Source organism: Chaetura pelagica, unplaced genomic scaffold (genome assembly GCF_000747805.2).
Source record: "Chaetura pelagica isolate M959 unplaced genomic scaffold, ChaPel_1.0 scaffold67, whole genome shotgun sequence".
In the NCBI taxonomy this organism is placed as follows: Eukaryota; Metazoa; Chordata; class Aves; order Apodiformes; family Apodidae; genus Chaetura; species Chaetura pelagica.
The window spans coordinates 1,300,624-1,323,271 of record NW_009954107.1 but is presented as its reverse complement, the minus strand read 5'-3'; the positions used below and the strand labels follow the sequence as shown (position 1 = coordinate 1,323,271).

At 35.9% G+C, this 22,648-nt stretch overlaps 1 protein-coding gene across 3 annotated transcripts in view; it reads left to right on the top strand.

The window, feature by feature from the left end:
- Nucleotides 1–22,648, top strand: part of FAT1 (FAT atypical cadherin 1) — a 98,025-nt gene that overhangs the window by 11,321 nt on the left and 64,056 nt on the right. For all 3 annotated transcript variants that reach the window (XM_010002472.1, XM_010002471.1, XM_010002470.1), the window contains exon 2: nt 19,510–19,824. In XM_010002472.1, the coding sequence (XP_010000774.1) occupies nt 19,510–19,824 (315 nt within the window). The remainder of the gene's footprint in view (nt 1–19,509; nt 19,825–22,648) is intronic.

Below are 22,648 nucleotides of genomic sequence, written 5' to 3'. Positions count from 1 at the left end.
GTTGCTCCTTCCATGTACTTTAGTTTGTTATCCCTTTTGTGTAAGTTATGAATATAAACACCAGGATATACATGACCTTAGTTTCCTTTAGCTTAATTTAAAACAAAAAAACAGAACCCCCAAAAAAGCAACAAAAAACCCAACGCCCCCAAAAAACAACCAACCAATAAAGCAAAAAGTTCCTAATATTTTCCATTTTTCTGCTACAGATATCCTTAACCTGCTGCTGTGAAAGCCATATGTTGACTGTGTGCTGTGTTTGTTCCAAGTCCTTCCAGATTTGAGAAGTAGGTTATAGGTCACTGAAAACTTAAAAGAAAAAATACTGAGCTAATATTTTTGTAGGAAAACTGCTAAGCATTAAGTTAGAAATTGTAATTTATTAGGTTATCTTTATAGCCAGAAAATAATATTCTTGGTGGGTTTGATATGATAGGCTATGAGAAAGAGCTGCTCTAAGATTTAGTCCAAGGTTGTTTACAGAAGTTGGGAAATGACATTCCCTGCTTAGCTTCTGTCCACAGATACAGTCTCATTAGCACAAAGGTTTTGGTATTAAAATTCTGCAAGTTTTTTTACCAGTTAAAAATTAGAAATCCTCCTTTGAGGATCTTCTCATGGTGTTTTCTTCTTGCAAAACATGGTAGTTCTTCCCACTATTGAAGAGAGCTCAGTTAGGGGACTGTTCCGGTAGAATACTAAGCGGTTGCAGCTTCTTGCACAGGAAAGTTTTACACTAGCTAGCTTGGGTACAGACATGAGTGAAGCTCAGATCACAGACCAATATCCCAGGTATCTAATTAGATTTTCAGACAAGTTTTTTTCACCCTACACTGAATTCTGTACCGCCACATTACGTGATACTGAAGTTAATGATTTGCCTGTATAGCAGTAGCAGCTAACATCAGTGGCTGAGGTATAAATGTGCTAGAGTAAGAATTCCTGAGGTTATCCTGCTGTAGTGTGTAAAAAAACAAACCACCAAAACAACAACCAATGAAAATCCGAAACAAAACCCTTGTAGAACCAGTTACTAGGTTCTGTAAATTCCAAGATAGACTTAAGTTTTTAAGCACGTGAATGTTAAATTGGAAGGCTAATCTTTTAAGTGAGGCACTGCATCAGCACATCAGTTAGCAGTTAAGTTAGTTAAAACTGGATTCTATTATGTTTGAAATTTGAATGAAATTCTAGTCAGCAGAGAGGAATTTTTTCTTGATCAAAGGACTTATGCAGATTATTCTTGGATTCTGGAATTCTTTGGAAAATAATAAAAGGGCAAACATTTTCCCTTTGTTTGAAGAGTGTATACTTAAAACTCTTAAAGGAACTAAAGTGACACATTCTGAGTTTGAGAGGCATTTTTTTGTGTGTCTATCAGGATAAAAGTGTATTTTGGCATTGGTTGGGTTTTTTTCTTTTTGAGAAATGTTGGGAATGTGTCTGTTCAAGAAATACTAGTTGAGCTCTGCTAAATAATAAGAAAAACGCAGTTCTTATTCTGGAAACAGGAAATAGTTTAGGTCAGAGATGCAGAAATTTCTTAATTCTTGAGAGAATATTTCTCTGAGAAGACTTTATAAAAATAATACAGTATTTTTATTATTTTTTTTTAAAGGAGGGGGGCAAGTGAAGATCAATTTTGTAGTTAATTGCTCTGGAAAGATACTTTAATGCTGATATATATTCATTGTTTTTTCTAGCATATTTATTTCTGGCATATTTATTTTGTGCTGTGCTTCAGCTTTCCCTCTCTTTGGTATTCAATTGAGAAAGACTAGCAGCATGAGAACAAATTGATGTGACCGGGATACAAGATCTACCCATTTCAACTCGCTGACTGGCAGTCTTGTGAATCCTTTGCAAAAGAGTTCTTATCAAACTTCTCCAATGCCTGCCGGAGTAAATGGTTTGTTGTGACAATAAATTAATGAAGCTGCTTACAGTACCATGCCCACCCAAACACAATAACGTGTTTTTTAAAGCCTATATCTCATGTTTGCATAACCTCTCTTCTTTACCAGAATTTTCAGTTACATTCAAGCATGCTATACATGGAGCAGAGCTGAAATACTAGCTTGGTCTTGCAAGGTCAGAAAGACAGTTGTGTCTGTGTGGAACACATAAATCGAGGAGGCATATTTATGTTTGTTGATTACAGATATTTTTAAATTTTATTGTGTAGACTATTTTTAAAATGGGATATTGTCTTAAGTTTTGATTTCTAGCTAATGATATGCAGTGGGTTTGACTGTGTTCAGTATGATGTTGAAAATAAGAGTGAAGTTGACACAGAGGAAGATGTGTATGATTTAATCCTGTTTTTATGGCATTTTTCTTCAGTAGCATTAAGCCAAACTTGGCCATTGTGTAAAAAACCATTATTTATGTTAAAATAAAATTAATTGTGCCTAAATTGAGTAATAATTTGAGTTTAAAAAGCATTTGCTTAAAATTTCATGCAGCAAAATTATTTTTTCCACAGATTTGTTAAGGTTTTAAAAATTACGCATTTGGCACACAGATTCTGTTTCATGAGACAGTACAAATAGCTGTAACAGCAGCTTAATAACTGTTGCATCTGTAGATCCCCCTCTAGTATTAGTAGAAATTTTTAAAACTTTTTTTTTGAGAAATATAGACCCAGTTCAGCACAATTTTTGTCTTTTTAAAGAAATAAAGGTAAAAGACAGAGACCTGCTATCAACTAGATTGAGGACAAGTCCTAAATGTGGTGCTATCTGAAAAAAAACCACAACAATCTAGGAATCTTTTTCTTATTAGATAATTAACTTTGGGGATCTCTTACTTTGACTTATTGCTCGTGCTGATAGCCTGGCTGCCTGAATTTAGTCACATGCATATAAGAACTCAAACTCATAAGAGTTTACCTGGTTAACTTGTCAGGGACCATCTGGTCTTGACTACATTTGGCAGCTTTGCACTACTGCACTCAGGGTATGATTACATTCAGGCTAAGTTCTGAAGCTGCTGGGGCTGCTGGGTGTGTGCATGTTTCTTCCCAGGTGCATCAGATCTCTTAAAAGCCAAGCCTGACATTTAGAGCTAATGTTGCGTTTCAGTTTGGCAGAGGTTAAAGAGGCCTGGGTTTGGACCAAGGTCCTGAGGCCTGGAGTTAGCTAATTACCTTTTCTTTCTAAATCTAGAAGGAAGCTGTATAATTTACATTTGTGATGGGGACAACTCACAAAGTGCTATTAGGTTGTTAATGTAGCCTTTAGAGCGTGTCTTTGGAAAAAGCTGAATTAGTTTTCATCTTGTGTTTTGCTGTTGTGAGGAGATCTTCCAGAGTAGTTTGAGAGTTTTTTTAGGTATCCTGCTGAGTAAAACATCACCTTAGCTGCCAAATAGAGATTCCATACAAAAGCTGGAGCTCCTCTTCTCCACTGATGCTGTAAGTAAGGGATTGTTTTGTTTTGAAAGGTGTTGATCGGGTTACAACTTGGTAAGATGAAAACAGCTGCCTGGAGGCTGTCTCTCTGTAGGAGATGAACGGAGGCGGAGGCTGAGCCACATGCGGTCCCAGAGATTGCCTTATAAACAGCAATCAATTCGAGCAGCAGAGTACATATTAAGGGCCTGTTAACTTGCTTAGGCCTCTCTTTGACTTGAAAAACACTTTTGAGCAGAGGAATAATAAAAGGGAAGGGTTGCCAAAGCTATGGAAGGTGCATCTTGCCATATCACTGTTGGTACATCTGTTGAGTTGGGGATTTATTTCCTACTAAGCATCTGCTTAGCTTTTGAAGTACATATTAAGGTCAAAGGAGGGGAGCTTGAAATAGTTGTGTAATGTTTATTCTTTTCTTTGAAGATTTTCAACTTTAATCATACAGCATTTGGACATATTTAACAAAGGACAAACCTACATGAGTATTTGGCAAAGTTCCACGACTTATAACATGCAGTAGTTGCAGCTTCAGAACTTGGGTTTAAAAATATTTTAGGCCTTGCTGAAATTACAGTTTGCAGATCCATTTAGTAATCTGTGTATAATTCTTATTGTATCTGTGACTTGATTACACTGGGTATCTGAATGTGACCAAAAATTAATTTTCAATTCATCCGTCTCTATGTGGCTCAACAAAAGAAAACTCCAGCATTCCAGTGCTATTTTTGATAAAACAGAAGTGTCCAAAGAGTCTGGCAAGAAGACTGCAACAGATAATTTTCTTATTCAGAAATGAGGTTTCCCTTTGTTGTATCCATGCTTCTAGTAACTGCTTCTATTTAATTTTAAATTCTTGTGAACAAGGATAAATCATGGTTCTTATAAACAGTTGTATAATTTTGATAGGCATTGGGATTAAAGAGTGATCTGCTGAGCTATTGAATATAAATTGTCTTGACCTACCAGTAGTGGAGATCACTTAAGAGTTCTTTTGGTTCAGAGTTCTGCAACTGTGCAGCCTTCTCAGTGTGGTACCACTGATACCAGAACTGAGTAACTGCCTATATGACAAGGAAGGCTGCAAACAGAAATATCTGTAGTTCCATTATTGCCTAATCTACTACTTAAAATAATCCTCACTGACATGGATTGCTTCCAAAACCTGTGTGTTGAAGTTGATAATTTTGAGTGCATTTTGTCGATGCATAAAGCTGGAAACTTTACTATACACTAAAATGAAATACACTAAATGGAATACACTAAAAAATGAAAAATCCTCAGTTTTGTTTTTTAAGTTTCTGATCATAATGTGCTTATTGAAGTTTTGTACAGGACTTACAGATTAAAATATTATTATATTAAAAATTCCAAATATACATGAGTTTTGGGTAACATAATTAAGACTTCCTGTATGTGTTGCCTGTAGTTCAGGTTGTATTTATGCACAGAGGGAGTTTGGTAGTTAAATTTAAAAGACTTGCAGTACGAAGAAGCTTATGATAGAATGCTTTAATAGAACTGTGTATGTGATCTTAATTGCTAGTACCTTGAGCCCTCCATTTCTCCAAAGCTGTGAGGGTGACATGCATAGCTTGTTCATGGAGAATACATCTCCATTCTACAAATTTATTTTTTTATAACCACCCCCTATCTCAACCTTTGCCTGTAGATTTACCGTGACCGGGTATATCCTGTCTCTATGAAAATTAGAGATTGCTGTCTAATGATAAGGGTTTAATCTGCAACGAATCAGACATGTGGAAACTTCTGTCTGTGGAATTTACTGTTTGATCTGAGAGGAGTGCCCTTGCTGTGCCCTTCCTGTAATGAAAGCAAGGTAGAGTGAATCAAAGTGATTCTAGATAAGATTGGAATGTGTGCACTGGTTATGCCTCTATTATATTTGGTGTTGCAATTCTGGTTCTGGTCCTATGTATTATTTTACTATGCAAGAGATAAATAGCATTGTTCATCTTTTTAAAATATACCCCTTTCTTTCAGTTTTAGGTAAAAGTGCTGGTGTTTTATTTATTAAATTCCTGATTTAATTGCTTGGGTTTGAACATGGGAAGTCTTTCTCACCAAAACAAATATTGTCAGCAAAATACTGAATGTGCAATAATAATTTTAACAGGTTTTCCATTACTGTAAATGATTTTACAATTTTAAAAAAAAATTTTGTGTACCATTGTGAGGAATGACTAAGTTTCTCTCCGTCTTTATTACACAAACAGTTAATTATTAACAAATGTCCAGCTGCCTGTGCAAGGAATGTTAATTACTTTGGGGAGGGAGGGAAAGATGACTACGCCTTTGCATAAGAAGGTATCACAGTTCACTTCGAAGGCAGTTTGAATATTACAGTACCAATTTCAGCAGATTAATCAAGTTATCTTGAGTTTGTACAGAGCATTTAAAGTAAAAAGACTGTAAGAAGAGATGATGGCCTGCTAACAAGTGGATTACTTTCTACATGGATATAGAGAAAATATGGCTAAAAAAAAAGGTGGTAAAATTAAAATCTAAGCACTTTGTGGTCCCCACTATTTCACATCATTCCAACTCAGCTTTCTGAACAGCAACATGAGTGTTAAGTACAGAACATAACATAGATAAAGAATTGTCCTTGCAAATATATATTAAAAAAATCTTAGAACTTGCTCTTTTCAATTAGCTTTTTGCTTGCATAAAAGGTTCATACTGAACGGTGAAAATTAGTAGTGGAATTTTGAAGTAACTTGAATCTTTCCAGAGACAGATAAGGTAGTGGTGCAGGGTGTGAGAAGGCTCAAAAACTGTTAGTGAAAGTGGAGTTGTCAAGTTGTCATTGACTCAAGTGGTATGCCAGTTTTGAGGTTCATTGTTTAGCAAGAAGTTAAGGGAGTGGCGATTACAGTGAGAACAAGATTACTGCAGATTATGTGGATTAAATTTGGAGTGAATATTGATCCAGTATGTGATGCAAGGAGGAAATGGGATAAGAGATATATACCATGTTATGTCTGTAATTCAATGGGTGATCAAAAAACCCTTTCAAAATTGAGTTATTCCGTCTGGTCAAATACAAGAATCGCCAGCATTTGAGAATATATTGATGGGAAGAGTAATGTACATATACAGAGATTTGAGAAGGTCATCTGGTACAACTCCATCTCTAATCACTTAGATTCTGTAAATTTAAGTTAAAATTCTTCAGTGTTTCAGGAGCAAAATGCATTTTGTGCCTAAATAGTCTACCAGTTACTTAAAATACTGTTGTGTTCCTTCATTTACACTGAGTGTACTAGTGTCGACAGGGTTGAACTACTTTTATCGCAGCTCTGTGACAAAATTCTTATTTGGTGGAGAGCTACATCACTCGTTTTGGTAGTGTTAGTAAAGGTGTAGTTATTAGTGAAAAATGTTTATGTGGGAAATAATAGGTTTCCAACAGAAATTCTAACAGAGGAACTTTGTAGTCTGTTTATCCAAATGCTTTCAGGTCCTAATACTAAGCAATAAATACAGAGTGGATTAAATTTATAGATTTTTTTATTATTGTTAACTTGTATTAATTACTGCTACCTTTGCTAATTTTTTCTTCACAAAAAGGGTTTATTGAAACCATACAGGCAGTTATCCATTGTTGATGTGAAAAAGAACCCATCTCTCAGCAAGCCTCCAGGGCACTGACAAAAAAACCATGCTTGACATCTAATAAGTTATTTCCAGTTTTCTAGTTGCAAGTCTCCTTTTTATATGTTAAGTGCATGTAAGAATTTGCTTACAGAGGATATTGTGTTTAGTTGATTAGTGTAAGCTTAACCAAAGAGAATGCAAGTATATTTTTAATCCCAAAGTTCTTTAACTTCATGGTTCTCTTGTCCTGAAGTTTTTACTCAAGAAATGAACAGTCACCAGATTTCGTGTAGCTTTTTGTTTATTTTGATTCATATGCAAAGGCAAATAATAAAAAAAAATAGTAAAACAAGTACTGATCAGTGTGGAATCCCATCTGGATACATGAGTAGAAATAAAATCTGAATAAATAAATGGATACTTTGTAGGTCCGTAAATCTGACTTTGCCAGAACAAGGATGAAAATGTCTTTGATGGCATTGGATCCCAGATGCTTTAATCTCATTATTACATTGATTTACTTTGTTCTCCTAGCACTCACATGCCCACAGGTACATCAGCTCTTCTTTGTGCACATAAATCTGCTTAGGAACATGATTTCTGTTGACAGTAATTAAGAGCCGTTGTGTATATAGCTACCTGGTGCAGTAACATGAACAACATTAATATCCTGATTTAATGTATTACTCAATATTGCACTTTCCTTATGATAGGTAGGTATGAGTATCTTTTCTTGCTCAGAATTTATCTAGGAACTGATGTTGAACAGCATTTTTTGCAACTGAAAATAGTCTGAAGACCAAAAGCTTGAAGCAAAATTCAGCAGTCCAAAACACAAATCGGTATAAATAACGTGCACATGCTAAATGACAGATTTTTGGATGTGGGTTAGTTATGAGCTAGTGTTGCTGTGAAGCACAGCTGTAATTACTTCTTTCTAGAGACTACAACTGTTCTGTTGAACTTGCTGGGATTTCAGAGTTTTGTGGAAGTAATACAAAGTAGGCTGCAGTGGTTAAAACTGCAACCAAAAAGGGAATCTGAGAGAAATGCTGTGTATGCGGGAGAAAGATACTTGGGATACATTGAACAATTTTCCTTATTTAAGATGATCATTAAACTTTGAGATTTACAGATGAAAAGTGAGTATACTTCTTGCAGAGCTGTCTAGGTATTTTAGCAGTTTGTAGAGGTCTAAACCACTAGATCCTTGTGGATCAACAAACCAGTTTCTGTACAATTAAATGTGTAACTCTTATGCATAATTGGCTTCCCATGCATCTCATTATTTTCCTTGTAGCCTCTTCTTCTGCCTCAGGGGGACCTAGGTTAATCTGTCAACTCCAGTTAGTTTTGAAATTCCTGGGGCCATTTGCAGAGGAATTTGCCCTTCAGAGGCTCCCCATTTCCCAGTTAAATTATTAGAGTGGTAGTATAACTGTTCACATTGTCAACAATTCCTTAGTACTAGGAAGACTGATAGTGAAGTTTAAGGGATTTTGCAGGGTGAAGGCAGAGCTCTAGAGAGCATATAAGTGTGTATTTGTGTATATGTATCTATATTAAAAATTCTTATAAACTTTACCAAAGAACATAGAAATTTGTACTTCACATTTCTTATGCACATGCAAGTATACATACATACTGAACATTAAATACAGTTCCTTCTTTGCTTCTGAGGTTCATAAGTAAACAAACAACAGGCCTGTGGAACCATTGACTTGTTTCTGAGTAACCTATGTTTCAGTAGAAATTCTCTGTTGGTCATGAAACTGTAGTAAGAGAACAGGATTTAAAGGAACTGAATAGCATAGCAGTATTATTCCAAACTACTTTTGCTTAAACATAGTTCCTTATTCTAATTTTATTTTACTACGTGATTGTATTGGGACATAGACACACTTGTGTCTTTAACTAAAGACAAAAATATGTCCTGAAAAAGGTTGTGGATTACTGGAGCAATTATTTGTATCAGATCCTGCTCATGTAACACAGTAAGAGGAGCTGCTTTTGTGGGTACTGAGAGCCCACATGGTTGGCCTGGAACTTGCTGGCCGTTGGTGCCGTTTTCACTGATATTTTATAAACCTGCTGTAATGCTGATGTAGTAGTGCAGTCATGCTTTTTCAGCCTCTTTTCTCTCAAGTAATGAATGACTGCGTATGTTAACAGTAAAGCTTGCTTTACTTTCTCCCTCTTTAAAGAAAGACAGATCATGTGTGGTTGTATTATAATAATTTTTCCTATTGGCATGGGAGTTAACATTTCATTTCCCTAATGTGTACTCATCAGGGGGTTTTTATGTCTCTTCATGTCGAGCTTTAGCAACATGGTACTGTTTCTCTGTATAGCAATTATATTGCCTGTCCAAAAGCCTGACACATAAGCAGCCTAGCTGACGGAAATAAGCTGGAGCTATTAAAATAACCATAAATGAAGCTGACAATAGGAGCTCTCTGCATTGTCCCAAAAGATTTTCTGAACTGGAAGTAATCAGTTGAGTGCGAAGGCAACCCCATCAGAGATCTTCTAATTACAAAAATTCCCCTTCACCACCCCCTGACTTCCTGAAAGTAAGTTCACAATCTTTGTGGACCTTAGCAGGTTTATTACTTTTAGCCCAGACCTAGTACTGAATCATAATTTCTGGGCATAATCTTTTTCTATAGACAGTTTTAAGATCCTGTTTTCAGTACTTTTTGTTTATAAATGGTCTAAACACTGTGTTTTCCATTAATTTGACTTGTTTTTGTACAAATGTGCAGAAGGCACTGTGGCAGGAACTGAAAGTCAGACTGTTAGCAGGTCTAACTACTTCCAATTAATGTCTTTTGCCCTGTGTTTTGTTCTACTTTATGCATTTAACTAAGATGTGCAAAACATGTTTTCTCAATGTTTTAAAATGTAGTCTGTGTTTGGTGCAGAGCTTTAATTCAGCATGTCATTGCTTCTAGGTCTTCATACTATCTCTAGAGGCTTACTGAAGTAATAACTACTCTTAAATGTTGAATGTTCTGTATTTCTTTGAATCCTTGTATCTAACTTGTTTATAAGCTGTACGTAGCAGAGATCAATAGTGACCCTTTCTCTCCTTCTGCTTGAACACAATTCAAATTGCTGCCATCTGTTCGTAGCACAGACGTGATGCATAAACTGTTCTGTATTTTAAGTTTTATGTTTTATTTCCAGGTCTTGATTTGACCACATGCTGGGGCTTTCCAGATACTAAGTTTTTGCCCCCAAATGTGTTTTACTATGAATGCATTGTTAATTTCTGTGCATTTACAAAAGTGAGGCTTCCAGGTTTGACTCAACACTGGTAGTGTCTGATTGTTTCACCAAATTCTCTCTGTTGTTTTAGTGTCACATGCAGAAATTGTATAATTTCAAACACTTGTTAAGTTTAATGAAATTTAGGGGTTTTTTTAAAACTTGAACTCCTATCAGATTTGCCAAAGGTATTAGTACAAAGCTGGATTTGGCTATGTATTTCGTTACATTTAGACAGTTCAGTGAAGTTAAATTTGATGATAATAATTTTATTATGATTGAGGTTTCAGTTTGTTCAGTTTGTGGGTTTTTTTCAGTTAAAATCTCCAATCATGTTTGGATTATGATGGTTTTTATACTGTTAAGGGTTTTGTGTGCTCTAGAGACTACATATGGTGGAAGGGGAAGACTCTCCCCTTCTACCTTCCAGAACTTTCAATAACTGGTCTCTGGAAAGAGAGCAAACAGTGGTAGACTTAGTATGTTTGAAGGTCTTGGAGCTGCACAGTGAAATGACATTTTCCAGTTCAAGAACTTGCATGAACACTACAGTTCCATCAGCTTGCTCATACTGCTAGTGATAAAGTTACTGGAAATTTGTCCTAAGTCTTGATTTGTTAGAAAATGAGCACTTTGTCCTTCAAGCAGCAGGAAGAGTTGCTTTCCATTTAACAATCCTGTCTAAACATGATTTCTCAGCTAGTTGTACACGACACACATCTTGAAATGTATATAGCTTTCTATTTCAAAGAGCTATGAATAAAATGCTGTTCAATTTTCCGGGAATCTGCTGTTATAAATGCTGACAAAGGACTTATAATTCCAGTGTGTTACTTTCAGCTTGTTTTCATGGTTTTTTCTAGCTTCTCCTAAGATAATTTTTTCTGGTCATTCTCTGAAGCAGAAATTGTGACATTTTAAGTTATTTCATTGCCTTTCTTCAGAAACTATGAAGAAGAAATGTTCTGTATACAAAAAAAAAATAATGGATTAAGACCACTGTATAGAAACTTACTTGTTATCTAAAGTGATAAATGTGTAAAATCTAAATATGTAACGAGGAACATTTATATTGGTGGCAGATGTTGGCTTCTATTATCTAAGGACTTTTGAGGTTCATATGAGAATCCTAACCCTATAGCCTACAATCAGAACTTGGAGGATTTTTCACGGGTGGTTGTGGGGTTTTTTTGAGTTTTAAGCATTAACAAGGATGCATCTAAAAGCTAAAGTTTATTTAAAAGTAAATCGGAATTTGTTACTTTAAGATTCAGTTTTACTCAGGCAAAACAGAATAATATTGAGCCGAAAATAAGCAACAATGAAACTGTTTCAAACCAGATTGAATTATTAGTTATGCACATTCATATTCCTCAGACATATTTACAAACAAGTAATCTGAATTCTTCATGATTTATGCAAAAATGCAATATTGATGGTTTATTGCTAGGTTACAGTCTTTCTAACTGTGCCTAATGCTCCTGGAGAAGAGGGAGAAGAGCAGTGAATGTGTCTTGTTCCTGTGTGATTCAAAGGTGTGCAATAGTTGCTAAAACTTTCTGCACTCCTTCAAGGCTGCAACCAAGGATTATTTATATTCTGAAATAGTACAGTTTAGTCTGTGTGAATCTTTACAGTAGGTCTGATATGTGAATAGTGTGCATTGTCAGTGATAAGCTTTACATTGCTATGGAGTTGAAGAGCAAATCTTATTTCTCTGGGTGGCTGTTTCTCTTTTGTTTCATCAAAGCATAAACACTTCATGCTTCCTGTTCAAAGCGCGTATGTGATACAAGTAAGGAAGGTTCACGCTTTTCCAGCTCAGTTTATTTATCAAAAATATTACTTCTCTTAAAAGAGCAATTGTATATATTTCTTTAAAGTTCATGCTGCCTGCCACAGGTCTTTAGTATTTCAAGAGTACGAATGCAGTGCCTCTCTTGGCATTCTGCCCTGTTTATAGAGTGGATGAGCTGACATTTCACTTCTGCAAAAAGCATCTCATTCCATTCCTTCTTTAGAAGGAGGTTCTTTTCAGGGAGTTCACAGGAGATTGTAGTCTTTTCAACTGACATGTTAAGTGCTGAATAGTTCCTTGTCTCTGTGGCATGACATACTTGAAATCTTCAGTGCTTAAGGATAGATAGTTGGTTTCTGTAGAATTAAGACCACTGTGATACTGTACTGTCTTTCTTTTGGTTTTATCAAGTGGTTATGACTTGACTGGTCATCAAATAATATTACATATAGAATGAGAGGAGTGAGGAGGGACCTCTGAAGATCAAGTCCAACACCCCTGCTGCAGCAGGAACACCTAGAGCAGATCAGACAGGAATGTGTTCAGATGGGTCTTAAAAGTCTCCAGAGAAGGGGACTCCACAACCTCTCTGGGCAGCTTGTTCCAGTGCTCTGTCACCCTAACAGTAAAGGAAATTTTCCTTGAAAAAATTATTGTTGACATTCCTTGAAAAAATTATTGTTGGATGCTATATGAGAATTGTAGGCTTAAGGCTCAGTTGTCCTGTATATGCTGGTGTTTGGTAGAGGCCTGAGTAGCACAGTGCCTCAGTGAAAGAAATATTTTTTTTTTCTTAGGAGTTCAATAGGTTACATGTTTCTAAATCTTCACTTTATAGTACTCTTCATGGCTTGTAAGGTTGTGCCTGTACTTGGCTGCTGCTTCAAAGGCATTTCCCAAAGTCTGTCTGAAGTGGTAGCCAGAAGTTACCAGAAATAAGAAGTTAAGAGGCATACAGATAAATGGTCTAGAGGATTTTTTTTTAAATCGCTCTAAAATTGGAAAGAATTTGAGCTATGACATTGGTCACAATTACTAAGAGAGTCACAGTTTATATGTAGTATTATAAATGGGTGTAGTACTTCTAAATAGTGCACTCCAGACTGCTGTAGTTTGTTCTATCTTATGCAGGTGGATGCCATAACTATTCATCTACTTTTTTTCCCAAGTCATCTGGTTTTATCTTGCTATGTCTGACAGGGAGCATAAAGTGGAGAAGAAAACAAAAAAAAAAAGTATAATTTGCAGGATTACACTTGCTGACTGTCCTTATTTGCTCATGTCTCAAGCGGAAAAGGAGGACAAAAGAGTATGGATATGTTCCTTTTTGAGGGCTCTGGAGATTGCTGAGGAAAAGACAAGCACTGTGTCTTCTCCTATGGCAGATGTTCTTTCCTGTTGTGTTTTTTTTTGTTTGTTTGTTTTTGGTTTTGTTTTTTTTTTATACTGTTAGCTCTGCTATCGCCTCTGTATTTATACAAGTCAGGAAAATGCTTCTCATGTCATGGTAGGTAATGATCTAAGAAAGAGAGATGTATTATAGGAAAGGCAAAAATAGAACATTCAAGAAGAGATTAATAGGAACAAAAAGTCTGCCAAGGAGGTAATCTGCATTCATCTGTGATCGATCTGGATTGTGTTGAAAAACTGCATTGTCACTAACTTGCACCAAAAGGCCAAGTATGGGTTAGAACAGATGCTGTTTTAAATAAGATGGCCTAGATGGGAATAAAAGTGGAAAATACTAGCTTTGTAAAATGTTTTCTGGCTTGTTACAGCTGTTCAGGTGTGGAGATTTTTAGTAATGACCTGAAAACTGTCTGTTCTGAATTGCTTAACATTAGAAGCCAAAGTTATAGTATTTAGTAAGATTTAACTTAAAAAGCAAAGCAACAAAATCAGTAATCAGCTAGGCCAACGTGATTCTTTCTTTGTTATAACAACAACTAAACAAAGTTCCACAAAATATAAAGCAGAAATTTGACCAGAAAAACTATAAACTTCCTGGAATGTGGGTTCTTTGGACCCTTGTCCACATAAAAAGCTAGTTTCATAAATATTAACAACTTTTTGGAAAACATACGCAGCTTATCTAGAGGTAGCAGAGATTCAAACAGTAAACTACAGTATGTGCTGAGCATATCCCCCAATTTTATTTTTAATTCAAAAGATTGTGTGGACCTTGGTGATAGTTTATGTGGCAGTGAATTACTGCTTGTTAAGAATTCAAGATGAAGTTGCAGTCTGTGTTGTTGTATTGGCAGACTAATGCCATTGAGGGACAGCATGCCTCTCTTTATATCAGGCTGCATCCACTCAATTTCAAAACTTTGGTTTGAATTGGTTGTTCACTGAAGGTCATATTTGATCAAAATCTTTGTTCATGCAATTCTTAAATTTTCTGCTTTTCCCACAGAAATGGCTTTTAAAGCAGCTGAAGAAGCTTTTTTTGTTTGCCTAGCTTATTAGAATTCAGATTTATTAAATTTGTAATCAGATTTCAAGCATCATGTTCCAGGCCAGGGATTTCTTAGTTTTTTTCAAACATCTCTCCCAGGGCAAATTCTGCTAAACTGCCTTTTTATGCCTTGCTGAGAAATTATTGCAGGTTTTGATTGCCATTACAGAGTCATTAATATTGTTAATGAGCGTCCTCATGGATAAGCACACTTAAAGAGGATCATTTCTGGGAATTGGAGGTATTATAGTTTGAGCATTTGTTAATTAGATAGAATTGGCTTATGTAAGATTGTCAGATTTGAGGTGGATTTATATGTTTATTTTTGTTTTAAGAGTGACTTTGGTTGTAGTGACTTGGGTTATGGGATTTAAATTGGAAGCTGGCTCTTGTTGAGAGTGGGGTTAATATTCTGATTTTTCTTTAGTTACTCTATTCATAAAACAGCTTGTACCCCCATATTGAATTCTGTCCAAATTCTATTCTATCATATTCACTCAGGACTTTTGCCTTCTTTTAATGAAATTGATGGATAAGTTTTATGGCATCAAGTAGGAACAATATCTGGTATAAAATTTCAGACCTGAATATTGTAAAACCAGTTCTGATGTCCCCTTGCAGATGAATGAGAAACTGTTCATCAGAGCTCTTTTGTACTCCCCCTCTGGTGGTTACTAACTGAATATGAATTTCTTTTTATCCTGACCACCTGAAAGGCTTCAAGATTGCTTATGCAACCAAGTGAAAAATGTTTTTGGAATCTTCTCTTCATGGCATTTTTGAACAATAATATTTACAAGTCTTTGGGATTACCATACTTGCTAAAGATGCTTTATTGGTGTTCTGTGGAAGATTTCTCCACTTATCTTGCTACATAAAAAGCAAATGATTTGTAAAAGTTGAAATTACAAAATTGCCTCAGTGTAAAGAACGGATGGGAAATTCACTGATTAAAGATTTTTCTGTGACTGGGAGAAGAGTTAGAGCAGAGATGGAGCTTTTAGAGCATTGAAGATATAATAGAAGCACCTATGCTGCACTCTTTAAATGTGCTTTGCACCACTTAAAGAAAAAAAAAAGTGAAAATACCTTCTAGAAGCCAAAATAGGCTGTGGAAACTGGTGATACTGATCAACATCTTGCTGATGCTTAATGGATGTACCAGATTGCAAGATTAAAACGAATTAACTCTTACTTAGGTTGTTTTATTACTTCTCTTTGATCTGTGAGTTCCCATAATTTTTCTTTCTAATGTCTTGAGAACAACTAGAACTAGAAGCCAGTGAATTTATGAACTTTTGAGTGCTGGGTTTTAGACAGCATACAGTATTATGCTGCCCAAATATGTGAAATAGGCCACTATAATAATTGTTTGCAAAAGCAGAAAATTGGCACTCCAACCAATGATACTTGAAGGACTGATTGTAGACCTGTGATTTGGTAGGTGAACTACCATCTTTCGTTTTTTAAAAAAGAGTCTCCTTAGTTAAATTCTTGTTTGGCCTTACGTTTTTTAGAAGGTATAGTAGACTACTATATGCATTTGCATTCATTCTTGTTGCATAGAAATTAAAAATTAAGCTATTAATGTTCTCATAGTAAAATCAGGCGTGAAACTTGTAGAAGCAGGAGCAATTTCAACTAATTTAACGAAAAGAGTATGGTGTTTTGTGAAAGTACAGTAACATTAAAAGAGGAAAAACTCCCAAGTACACTCAGTGTAGTTGTGTCCATTTAGTGTTAATTGTTTTTTGTGATGTAAGTGGTGATGCAGAAGCAGAAGAAACTAAGGTTTTGGTAGTCAGAGCTTCCCACTACCCCCAGGCATGTGTACTAGATCAGTATCTGTTCCATTTTATTGCTGGGTGGAAAGAGCAGGAAGTAATCTGAGTCACCATAATAGACCAGTGATTCCTTCCCTTGCTGTGCCTGCAGCTTTGAGTGGTAAAGGAGAACTGGGTGTGGTGGCCTCTCCTCCACCCCCCTCAGTGTTCGAGGGGTGAAGGAAATTTTCTTCTCCCTGTCATCCTTCCCCCTTTTGCATGGCTTTTATACTGGAATTATGTTATTTTGAGTCTTCATTTTTAGTACTGTGAAAGTAATCCACTTATGTGTGATGCTCATCTCTTACAAGTTTTCTACCTTGCATACATACCTGTCCACTCCATCTGTTTCAACCTGTCAGTGGGATAAATGGAAGCTTTTTTTAAGTACCCTCTATGCCGCTAGGAAATTTCTGTTCAGGACTTTATGTTCTGATTAGTGTTAAACAATTAATGTAGGCATTTCTGCATATCTGACTGATTATAAAATAGTTTTCATAGATGCTGTGTATTTTAGATTGGAATTATAGCCAGCACATACAGAAAAACTGCAGCAGTTTAGGATGTGTTGGGTGAGAAACATGTGAAGAAAAAAAAGTTGCTATCATTGAGATTTCGTGTTACTTTGACTAATGCTTAATGACTGTAGAAAACCAAAAAACGTTCAGAAAACCTGAGCCATCCTGTTAGGTAAACATCTGTGTTACATGCCTGTCCATACTACCACCATCATTTTTTACATATTCTTTAAAATACTGTTGCCAGGTTTTTTTGGTGTGGTACTTTTTTCCCCCTTTTTCTCTAGTGAAGTATGTGACTTAAGAGAATGAACACTTAATAAGTGATAGTCCAGAAAACCAAAGTAGGTTTTGTCATCTTTATTATTTAGGTAGTCTTTGATAACTAAGGTGGTGGAATTTGTAAATGCCAGGTGAGCAGACTGCAGGAGGAGAGCTCCATTACAAGTCTCTTTTTATGTTTCTTTAAAATCAGGCCGGGCTATCTTAAAATTAATCTGCTACTACTGATGTAGCTACTGTTAAGAAAGCAGGATGATAATGGTTACTCAGTTCAGGACATAATCCTGCCCACTGTGTTCAGCAGAGATCAAGCAAGAGAACAGCACTGCTGAAAGCTTTGCTGAAATGAATTTCAGTGTCCATTTTTATGTAAATTAACCATCAGAAACTCGGTATAAATTCAGTGGCTACATAGGATTAATGTTTTTTAAATAATGAAGCTGCCATCAAACAAATTTAAATACTGAGGTAAAGGGGCTGGAAATGCAAAATGCCAATATACTTAAAAGTAACAACTTAGCTTAGTTTTTTATTATGAACCCTTACAAATAAATAAATACAAATTCTAAAGTCTCCCATTTGATTTCAGGAAAACTTTTATAGACTGTATATAATGCCATGTGTATTTTTAAATTGCAGTGCCCCTCCTTTTTCTCCCAGTTCTGAAGCCTTTGACGCTGCATAAAACCAGTTTCCACACTGACATCTGGTGGTTAGTTCGAAAAGGCTATATTGTTTGGAATCCTTTATATGTATTTTGCAGGTGTAAGCATTAGATGCTATCCCCTCTAGCCCTTTTGCAGTGATCTTACTGATACCTTAAAATTTCAAATTATCATAATCAAACACTTTATGCAGCTTCCCACAAAGCAAAGAAAGTAACACAGAAATGAGTAATTCCTCAGTATTTTTCTCATTTTGCTCAGCTGATACAGTGCATTTTAAAAACTGTCTGCAGCTTGTGAGAGAAATGACAGTTAAAGTTAATTACTTTCCTGTGAAACTCTTGTAAAAGCACAGTGGCATAGTTTATCAAGGTCCTATTTTACTGATGGTATGTATATTTTGTGTGGAGTAAATGAGCTCAGGACAAGGGCCACATTACACATAGTCATGTTATGTGGCTGCATCCAGAGTCCAAAACTGGCTGTCATAGTGATGGTTTGATTCATCTTGGCTCCACTCCCAGTTAGGTCTGGTGTGTCTCAGTATAGCAAGCAATAAGAGCTATAACAAAGCCCTTCAAGTTTTCCACAGAAGTGGTTGCAGTTCTTGCTCTGTCCCTTACTTGGAAATGCTCCAGGTTAGTTTTAAATTCTATTTAGAAAGTATGTCAAATTAGATAACCTGGAAGAGTGACTGGATCAGGAAAAGGAAACGGCAAAATTTTCTTGTGCCCTGGCTCTGTGAATCTGTTTGATGTTCCCTTCCCCTCCATGAAGTAGATTACACCTTTTGACATGTGCATGTTATGACTGTACCTGTAGAGTAAGCTGCTTAGAAAAGTAGGATATGTATTTCCTTCACAGTGGCTAAAAACTTAAGTCCCTCATTCCTTATTTAGTTCTGGCTCAGACAAACTCCTGTGGCCTCAGCAGACAGATTTTTAGGAAGTTTGTGAATTGTGTAGTGGTTCCTTAAATGGTAATACATTTTCTATGTGTAAAATGGAGCTAAGCATTGCTTTCCATTGCTAGAGCAATTGTGACCTTTGGTTGCTCCTAATGCTACGAAGATTAGTTTCAGGAATAACTTTTCAGTGAAATTTCTGTGTGTACTCAAATAAGCACATTAAGAAAATTCAGTTAAATAATTGATTTGGGCATGTAGATAAGAATGCTTCTTCTTTAAGTAGCTGCTCATTAATATGAATAATGGTAAACAGTTTTGCATCTAAATGCAAAGAATTTGGCATCTAAATCAGATCATTTAATACTGTATATAATTGACTGTAATCAGTGATGAATAAAGAAGGTCATTCAAGTCCCAGAAGACTGAATTACTTATTATATGTAATCTTTTAGGCAAAATAACACTTATAAATAGTGTTAATTGATCTGATAAATCTCAAAGATTGTTGGAAAGGAAATTAAGTAATATACTGTTTCAATATCTGTAATTCGTAGTTGCTGAAAACTTGTAGTAATTTTATTTTTTGTAGCTTCAGGTTAGCCTCTATGCTTGTCTGTGTAGCCTGTAGAATCAATGTTATTTTGAACTTATGTTCATTTTGTCTTATTCTTTTATTTAAGCTTGTTGCATACTCTGTTTTTACACAGTTCTGCGTATTTATTGAGCATTTTCTATTTATCTTCCTTCCTGTTAAACAGGTACTATTGAGACTGCAGAGCGCCTGGATCGTGAGACTACTTCACATTACTGGTTAACTGTTTATGCAACAGACCAAGGCGTTGTGCCTTTATCATCTTTCATTGAAATCTACATCGAAGTTGGAGATGTTAATGATAATGCTCCGCAGACTACAGAACCAGTTTATTACCCAGAGGTCATGGAAAACTCGCCTAAAGATGTATCTGTCATTCAGATTGATGCATTTGATCCAGATTCTAGCTCAAGTGAAAAATTAAACTACAAGATTACAAGTGGCAATCCACAAGGATTCTTTTCAATAAACCCCCAAACTGGTAAGTACAATACAGTGTTTTATTCTACATATGAATTATTCAGCATATGTGCGGAAATACATAAACCAGGCAAAATCAACATCTTTGGCTTAACGTTGTAACTATGCTTTCACAACAGTTAGAGTTAACCTGGTGTCTTGGGCTGTGTCAATAACACTAAGTAATATAGATGAGTGGAAGAGGATTTGAGAGTGAAGCAGTTGGTTCAAAGTACTTGACATTCACATCATGCATATTTTGGGAAGATTCCCTTCAGAGTTGATATACTCCAGAGCGATCAATACCTCCTGCTTTTGTAGTGTTGCAAATATACTCTTGGAATATATTAGCATAGTTTCATCCAAACTGTTACAACAGTCTTCTAGTTTTCACACGTAGGGTTTTTTATCATTATTTGTTTTTTAGTTTTGTGTGGTTGGTTTGGTTTGTTGGTTTTTTTCCTGATAGTGTCAGAGTAAGCAATGAAAGCCATTTATTAACTGCAAACTCACTTGTCCCACAGTCAGAAGGGACTGTCTTTGTAAGAAGCTCTTGCTGCTGTTAGAGATAAAAAACCTGGAAGATAATTTGCAGGTGTGGGTGTTATGTAGTGAAAAGAGTCTGAGTTTAATGGTTGTTTGGAAGACTTCAGAAAAACATACCTAAGTTTTAATGGGAAATACAAATATGAGAAACAAGTGACCTTCTAGTAACTGAATAAAAAATACTGAAATGTGTGAGTCAGAAACAAGTAAAATCCATTTTAACTGAAGCTACATGCTCTTTTGAAAGCAATGTAAAGGTTGCCTACTGTCTCTTGCTTTTGAATGGGCCATAGAGAAAGTTTGTCTGTGTATACTGGATGTTTTTTCCACAGATCTTTCCTAATGGTAAAGAAGGGTTTAGTTTTAATTAAAGAATTGCAGATTAATTCTGGTTGGAAAAGACCTTTAAGATCAGTGAGTCCAACCATTAACCAAGTCCAGTGCTTAAACCATGTCCCTAAGCATCACATATATTTTAAACACCTCCAGGAAGGGTGATTCAACAACGTCCCTGGGCTGCCTATTCCAGTATGTACCCTTTCAGTGACGAAGTTTCTTCTAATATATATTATGAACCTCCCCTGGTACAACTTGAGGCCATTTCCTCTTTCCCAGAGTTTAATACTATTTTGCTAGTTTGGGCACAGCTTAGCTTTTCAAATGTTGCATTTAGGTACTGTTTCACAATACAGATTACAGGAGATGCTTCTAAATCACTCCTCCAGAAATTTATTCTCAGAATCCAGAGATTTTTAGGCTAGAGGTGCTGTAGAGATGTAGAGAGTGACTTTAGTCTGTAACAAACCTAGTAAGTAGAAGGGAGCAACAGAAGCATTATTCATTTAGCTCTTGCCCATTTCTGGAAAGAATTTCAGGGGATTTAAAGCAAAAATTGGGTGAAAAATATGTTTTGAAGGCTGGTTTGACACTGTGACCTTCATTCTGTTTCATAGTTGTTTCAGCTCAGGGCATAAAAATCTTGTGTGCGCTTTCAGCTGTAATTGCTGTCTCAGCAAAGCTCTGAGTGCAAACCCAGGTATGTTGTTTGGGTTGTTTCTGACAGTAGCTTCTTTATCAGCACGTGTTGCATCTGCTTGTGAAGACATTGCCAAGAGGGACATATGAAATAGCTATAGCAACAGAAGATCTTCAGCGTAGTTATAGCCTATATCTAAATTCTATATTTATAGAAGTGTTAGTTTTATAACAAAGTCGCCAAAGAAGTAAACCAAGAAAAAGTCAACCCCAAAGTCTTCTAGAGTGAATGCAGAAACTGTGTTGGTGTGTTCTTCATATTTTTTTGTCTTTCCCTCCTTACACATGATGCAAAAGGAAGATATTTCCACTCATCTCTTCCTTGTCCTTTCTATTTTTGAAAAGTATTGTTGCCTGCTGCTTAGATATTTATTGTAGTCTGAATCAGTGATATTGATACAAAATGTGAGTAAAATTGCCTGTGAGTTGGGTGAAAAGAACTGAAAGACTGTAGTGCTCAAATTGCAAATGAACATAATGTCTACCTGCATTTATTTATTCTTTCCTGTGTTATTGGTCAGCTGTTTTTGGTTGTTATTTCCTTATTTATTCGGTAGCTTATTTTGCCTTCCTCTTTCTTCTGGTCCTTTCCTACTCCTATCTCCCTTCTGTATTGTAAGCATGCCTTCACAACAGTTACTGAAAAATAAGTACGTTTAACCTGAATAGATTTTATTTGGGGTTAAAGTGCTTTCACTAGAGTTCATATATTAAGGAATTGAAAAATCACTTTAAAAGACAATAGTTATTGTTGTTGTTATAATACAGTGCACTTTATCTCCTTAAATTAATTAAAATAGATCTTAGCTGAAAGGTACATTTGACCAGAATTAGTGAGATCAAATCTTGTCTTGTTGCTTATGCAGGTATGCTAGCCTTGTTGGACCTTGTGAGGCTTTATCTGTAAGGGGTTTGTTAAAGTAAGAGAAACCGTCAGAGGGCCCCAGATTTCTCTTCCAGCCAAAGGGGAGATAAGGCTGGAATATGAATCAAGTCTTTAACTGTATCCCATTATAACATTGAAAGTGACAAAGTAAGGGTGATATTACTTTGGGAGACAGTGCAGCCAGCCCCAAAGGCAAATTGAGGACAGTAATGGCATTCAGCTTGAGTCAAGGAAAGGCTAGTGTTGAGATTCCTGAAATATGCTGTGAGTGCTAAAAATATGTTTCAGCTGATACTATGTTATTGTCTCCTCTCCAGGTCAAGGATCCATCTTTTTCTGTCTCTTTATATAATTTAACACTATGGTATTGCGGTCCATG